General features: G+C 38.5%; 1 protein-coding gene across 1 annotated transcript; it reads right to left on the reverse strand.

Annotated features, from left to right (window-relative positions):
* Positions 1 to 238: 238 nt before the first annotated feature.
* Positions 239 to 5,123, reverse strand: LOC142944740 (uncharacterized). The gene is made up of 15 exons (XM_076085834.1): positions 4,992 to 5,123; positions 4,710 to 4,816; positions 4,378 to 4,503; positions 4,214 to 4,259; positions 4,035 to 4,103; positions 3,877 to 3,937; positions 3,674 to 3,763; positions 3,349 to 3,405; positions 3,189 to 3,278; positions 2,993 to 3,079; positions 2,787 to 2,843; positions 2,622 to 2,675; positions 1,773 to 1,868; positions 1,396 to 1,495; positions 239 to 1,292 (listed from the first exon to the last, which is right to left on the reverse strand). The coding sequence occupies exons 1-15, from the start codon at positions 5,050 to 5,052 to the stop codon at positions 1,254 to 1,256; spliced, it is 1,140 nt and encodes a 379-aa protein (XP_075941949.1). The 5' UTR covers positions 5,053 to 5,123; the 3' UTR covers positions 239 to 1,253.
* Between the last annotated feature and the right edge of the window lie 1,842 nt (positions 5,124 to 6,965).

A 6,965-nucleotide genomic window follows, 5' to 3' on the forward strand; every position in this document is an offset into this window, starting at 1 on the left:
GTTTGATCATATAAATAAAGTATGTAAAATATATGGTTGGTAGGTGAAAGTAAAATGATCAGGAATAAATGCGCATGAAAGGCATTTGCATCATTCAACAAAAGTAATAAATGTAATTATGCTGTTTATGTACCTCAGTGGTGCAGAACTCGTGACTATTTACTGCCCCCATGTGGTAGAAAGTTGATACTCCAGCTGTTGTTTAGAAAACCAAAGTAAAAATGACCAGGCAGTGAAATCCAAGATGGATTAAATAATTTATTTTAAAATCATTACATGAATTGATCATTTTAATATACATAATGTATTTATTAAATGTATCAACTAAAAAGCAAAAGCAATGCAACTGAGAACATAAGCAAGAAAAGAAAAATACAAAATCAAAATAAAATCACTGAATTCACAAATACAGACTGAAATGTTAACAAAACGAAAAAAAATAAAAGGATGTGATTCAGGTAATAAGATTAAACATGTTGCTTGATTATGAATGATTAGTAACGGCAGGCTTACTTATAACTGATTCGATTAATATGAAATTACAACAAACTTCAAAGAAAAAGCATACTATATACTGTATATGCTTTGCATTTATGTTATGAATCATCTCATTAAAAGCATACACTCTAATGAAGTACAATATAATAATATATATATATATATATATATATATATATATCAGTTTAGTTCATAATTATGTATTTATACTATATATCATACCTGTTATACAAGTATATTAATATACAGCTGTGGATGTGGTACATTAGCTGACATGTTTCTGGTCCACCCATCCTTTGGTCAAGTCATGTACTTTATATTCTCAGTAACAAACCCCTCCATGTTTTTTGTTGTTATGTTATCTAATCCGTCTGATTGACTGATCACATGCCAATGAAAAGGCTGAAAGCGACACGGAGACAACACCAATTTCCACCGGGATTGTCTCATTTTTCGGACGGAAAAAAACCGTCATCGGAACGATTTAAAGATGTTGTGATCATAGAACACTTTGGCACGTAGGGCTTGTAGAGAATATATCGTCTGATGTTGTGAAAAAACAGAGCATGCTCATCAAGAGAGCAAAGCATCATGGGATGAAATTATTATTTAAACAAATGTTGATCCAAAGGAGCTGCCAGTAAATGCACCACATACCCTGACTGTGAGAATATGTATTATTATAATATAGGCTATTATTATCTTTTATTTACTCCTCATACATCTATTTTATTTCATCAGTATTTATGTATACTTCAGTTCTTCATGTTGGGCGTTGACTCCACGTCAGCGTCCTGTGCAGCAAACAAAACAATTGCCAAATCAAAAAAACATTAAAAAAAAAGCATTTTCACAGAAAATATATTAAAAAGCATATAAAGAAATCTTCCCACTTACTGGTGCAGTAGAGCACCTGCTGACCTGGTCTGGGTCAAAGCCGCGCTTGTCCACCAAAGCTACGGCTTTTCCTGTCATGTCAGAACCTTGGTTGGCAGCTCTGGAGACAGAAACAACAAGGAACGGAGACATGAGCCTCTGCACAGAAACAGCAAAGCTCGGTTAACGCTCACTCTCCGAGGCAGACCTCAGACAAGTTCTGAAGTCAGACTTGGCGTGGAGGTGGGGGGGGGGAGCAGTTCATAAAGTTACCCCTGACAGCTGTCCAAACAACAGGCAAAATGAAACAAGGTATGAAGCAGACTGGAAATTGGAAAGCGACAGCGATTTCTCTTTGGGCTCAGTTATGAGTGACAGAGAGCAAGAGGCAGTCTCACCGCTGGTTCGACAGCAGCGGTTGTCCTTCATTCCCGTGATCTTCTTCAGGAGCACGATCACCAACAGTCCATCTGCTGCTGCGCACTTCCCTGATCCTGGAGAAGAATTCACAGCTGTTATCAGTGAACAGATGGGCAAAGAAAAACCTCAGGGTGAGTGCTTTAGGTCATTATGTCTTTTTTTTCCACTTCCTATATTCATTTTTTCTATACGTTGGACAATTTGATTTGATATCAATCAATGGCAAATCAAATTGTCCAAGGTAAAAAAATAAAGTTCTCCGGCTTCCTCCCACAAAGGCATGCAGCTTAAGTTAATTTAAGACTCTAGATTTCCCGTAGGAGTGGATGTGAGCGTGAATGGTTGTCTGTTTATGTGTGTCAGCCCTGCGATAGTCAGGCGACCTGTCCAGGATGTACCCTGCCTTCAGCTAATGTCAGCGGGGATCGGCTCCAGGATGACAACTCGTTTTTGTAAACACTTTTACTCAAAGATTTAGGAAATAGTAGTTTTGTCTGTCAACTGAAGGATATTAAAATGCAGTCCTCAGTTCTGTTATCTTGTGGAGTTTGGGTTTGGGCATGTTCTTTAAAACTTTCAATACTCTTCTTTCGCTCTTTATTTTTACAGTCTGCTGCTTATTCTGATCTCATCTGCACAATGAACATTTGCATATCCTCTTTCTAGCTTTCATCGTATTTTCTTCATTTTACTTTATTTTTCATCCTTTTGCAAACATCCCAAACAGAAGTTAACATGACCTGTCGGTTGCTGTAAAATGTGATGCAAAAAAGAATTAAATCTCTACAACTCTACATGCTATTCTAATTGGCAGACTACAGACTTACCCATCAATGGCTTTTTCGTCGTTGTCCTTCACTCCTTCTGGTTCATCCCTCAAGCTACCGAGGCAGACAAATACAACAGTTGTTGAATACGTGTGTTGATTAACCAATAATACAAAATAATTAATAATAAACACACTGACAGTCCGTCCAGCACCAAAAGCGTACCTGCTCACGGCTCGACGATTAGAGGCCCTGTTACCATCAGAGGCAATCACGTCTCCCCTGCAAAACAAATACTGGATAAGAATGGTTGTGAATCTCCTCTGAGAAATCTCATTGACTACCTGTCCAGATAAAAGGACACTTCACCTACATGCTCAAAGGAAGATGAGCTCCAGGCACAAGCAAAAGGAAACAGCTTTCATTCTTACCCTTCAGTCGGCTGGATTCCTTGGTTGCTGGAGTTGCGGTCCAGACCAGAGGACTGAGGAGCCTTGGCATCAGCCGTAGGATCAATACTATGGAGACAAAGGTATAGCTTTGAGCAGATTACAGTCGAGACTTCCAATTGCTATTTAAAAAACACTTTTGACAAACATGTTTTTATTTTTAACGTGGCAGCCTAACCTGTGAACATGCACACTTTCAAGTGCGTTATCCTGCTCGATATCATTTTCACCACCTTCACGTGGATCTGTGGCAGATATTTCGCTCAGCCTACAATGACAAAGAAAAGATGAGGATGTCAACTCCACTGAAAGTAGCTCCTGAATGTTACCTCACCTACCTGATTGTGTCCAAATGATCCGCTGTGGACTCTTGGACTTCACTTCCTTCAGGGTTTCTTAAAGGGACATTCAAACATGAAGTTACGTTCAGGAACACTGAAAATGTGCACTTTAAATGAGTTAGCCTAATGTTGAGTCATGAATGGACTAAGACAATTATTCTAAACTACGTTTTTTTTACATCTTTCTAGTTCACCATTTGTCTAGAGCGACTCCTGGCAGGCAAAATTATTTTACTATTCATTAATGTGTATATGCATCAAAGAGGCTTTTATGACAGAAGTGCATTTATGTTTGCAACAATGCCGGGTGAAAAAGACTGACCTAGTTTGTTCGGTCTCTCTCATCTCTGCCTGGGAAGAGATACGTAGGTGTCGTAAAATCCAGGATACTATAGATGCAACGTACTGCTTCCTGACATAAGAAACACACAACAAACATTTTTGAATCCGTGCAAGAAACTGTGTAAGTAAATGTGTGTATGACATTAACAGTCAATTCAAATTGCAAAAGGATAACAAACTCACTTTTTCCAAAACATGTAACCAAGCCCCCCGATGAGCACTATCAAACCGACGGACCCACCGACTGGAAGACAGATGAAATGCAAACGTGTTATCATCAACAAAAATATTGTGAGGCACTAGAATTAGAACAATGTCACTCAGAATAAACTTCCACTCACTGATGAGGTTCCATGGTGTTGGCGTTGGTGTTGGCGTTGGTGTTGGCGTTGGTGTTGGCGTTGGTGTCTCTGTTTAAGGTAAACATGTATTATACACATCATGCATATATAATACATGTATGTATCAATGATCAGCAATGTAAGATTCAAAAGTAAGTCAGTTATTCTCATTGTTTTACCAGTAACTTTATAATCCAAGCAGATCTCGTCTACACCGCTCTCTCCCTGAAAAGCAAAATGAAAGTCGATATTGTGAGAGTGCAGAGTTTGTATTTCACATGTACTGTATACCTTTTATTGATTCAATTCATAGAAGTACATATTAAAATAGAGGGAGACTCACAATAGGAACCATGCATTTTATTTGCAGGTCTCGACAGTCTCTTGTATCGACTGAATGGTTGCCAATGATCGGTCCATTCAAATTCGTTGTCATCTGATTGCCAACAACAGCAAAAGCAACCAGGGTCTGTAGGGAAAAAAGAAAAAGAAAAGGTTGCTGTGATTAACTGCAGTCATGGAGTTATTGGCAATCTCAAACTTTGACTTTCACTTTAACCCTTCCCCTTCTCGCCGTCTCTTTCTTTCATTAAAAACACACATAGTACAGGACCATAACAACTTTTAAAAACAAAACTATGAACTACTACAGAGTGAAAAAGCAAATGAAATTACCTTATTGTCAAACACGGAAATCTCACTGCCTTTAGGACACTGATGTAAGAACGTGAATCTGTCACCACTGTAGATGTCTTTGCAGGAAATGTTTTTCCGAGGGCATTCTGTGAGACAATACAGATGTACAGTGTATCATTAATACACGTTTAGCTCTCTATGAACATCCTGAAATAGCAACTGCGTCATAACAACCGAGACAAGACTACAGGAAGTAAAGAATATCCTGAAAAACAGAGAAACATTGAGAGAAACACATATTTACAAAGCTCCATCTCTTACCTAATGAGTTGGCGGTACAGAAAACAGTAATCAGGATGGTGAGACAAGTTTGAAGCTTCATTTTGTCGAAGGAATGGAGAGAACTGACGAAACGCGAACAGAGTTCCCAATAAGGAAGTACTGTACAGGAAGTGCATCATGAAAGAAAGTTGGCTTCAGTCGCAGGGGCGTTTCTAGGATTCAAAGAAAGGGGGGGCTTAGCCCCAAGGGGAGTGGCATGTTTGTGCAATTTTTTTTGGGGCCCATTTGGGGCCGCGGATATCCATTGTTTCAGACAGTTCATAGATTGGTTCAATCAGAAAGAGTGTGATTTTGCTCTGTAGTTTTGCTTGCATTCAGTATATGATAACATAAGAGACAGAATTTCAGGGTCATAGTGAAATTTGACAACACAAATATGAACTTTTCTCAAATAAAGAGAGAGAAATAATTTTCCTGCTTGTAAAGGAAAGACGGATAAACTAGCTTTCATATCCGCGTGACTCCCAAATCCTAATTCTTAAAGGGACCGCACACAATGGATGGAGAATGGACCCGATAGTGTCAACTTTTGAGTTGTTTACTTGTTTTATTATGAGCAGAAGGGAATAAGATTTTGATCAACATTTACATCTATTTTGTTGTCCGTGTAGTTTTTACATACCAGTGATATTTTATGCTCATTTGGACACTATCACTGAGATAACGATGAACTAGTTCAGTGTCAAATATACCATTCAATGGAGAAAAAAAACATGAATAACAAAAATAAAAAAACACATTTCAAGCACATCTTAATTATCGAATGATAAATATTGTATGATGGGCTGAAATGGAAGGAATCTTCTTATATCCATCTGGTCAATGAATTGGATGATATACCGGTACAATAGCGTTATGAGGGACACTATGACATTTAGTTTTCACTAGCACTAACTGATTATAAACAACAACACTCTACAGGGACTGATATTATTGTTTCGAAATACTAGAGAGATACGTTAATGCAAAGAATAGAGACGTCGATAGTTATTTCTTGTATTTCGAATTCGCTCGTTCACACTGGAGACAGTTTCTAACAGAATAGCTAGCTCGCTAGCTAGCTTAGTGTTAACATAGCCTACTACAATATTCCGACTACAGATAGCCACATTCTGTAACTACCTGTACTTACAATTTCACTCCGTGCATCATTTGCTTTGAGCTAAACTCCTTGGCTATAATCCTGGCTGTCGTTGACGAGAGACGTTACTTGGCAGAGTGAGAAAGCCAGCGCAGCAGCCTCCCCAAGGTCCTAGTGCCCGGGGTTTATATCGTTAAGTATGATGATAGGCTATTGGATTGTAATTTGAAGGGGGAGAAAACATACAAACCAGAACGCATGCACATAGCATGTTAGAGTTATAAATAACTTGTCCATGTGAGAAACAATAGTTTAATTTAATGACATCACCAAAATTAAAATTAAAAAAAAGATTTTAATTTTTTTAAAGCCAATAATGCCAAATTATTTGGGGGGGCTGAAGAACATTTAGGCCTAAAATAGGCCTAACGACGCCCCTGTTCAGTCCCTCATCTCACCGACATTACCTTGCATCACTCAGTTGTTAAATTCAAGATATCTGGGACAGTGCCAGGATTTTATGAATTAATTACTTGAGTTTCTAACCTCTTGTTTTGTTGATTGAACTAGTATATTGCGAGTGTGCAAAATTTGGATTTGTAGTTTTTCAAGCTAACACAAGGGGAGGCCCTTCTCCTACAGGTCAGAGACACACATGAGAAGAGACACAAAATCACCACAGCGCTCTAATTCCACTCTAGACGTTCAAACAATGAAGCAGATGAGTCATTAGATGAGCATAATCCTTCTGCGCAGTACAGATGCTGTAATGTGGCAAGTTTTTCCATATCAGGTGGATGCACTTGTATTCATCCATGATCACTTTTGTGTTGCGTATACCCTCTTATCTTATAGGAGGTGGGTCAGGGACA

Source organism: Anarhichas minor, unplaced genomic scaffold, assembly GCF_050575085.1.
Source record: "Anarhichas minor isolate MPS153535 unplaced genomic scaffold, ASM5057508v1 ptg000007l, whole genome shotgun sequence".
NCBI lineage: Eukaryota > Metazoa > Chordata > Actinopteri > Perciformes > Anarhichadidae > Anarhichas > Anarhichas minor.

Bases quoted from the DNA above. Each gene is read 5' to 3' on its own strand.
- LOC142944740 (XM_076085834.1), bottom strand. From the start codon at position 5,052: ATGAAGCTTCAAACTTGTCTCACCATCCTGATTACTGTTTTCTGTACC. The intron at 4,260-4,377 runs GTGAGTCTCCCT...TTTGCTTTTCAG, and splicing joins TAAAATGCATGGTTCCTATT to GGAGAGAGCGGTGTAGACGA. The intron at 3,764-3,876 runs GTGAGTTTGTTA...TTCTTATGTCAG, and splicing joins GGTTACATGTTTTGGAAAAA to GAAGCAGTACGTTGCATCTA.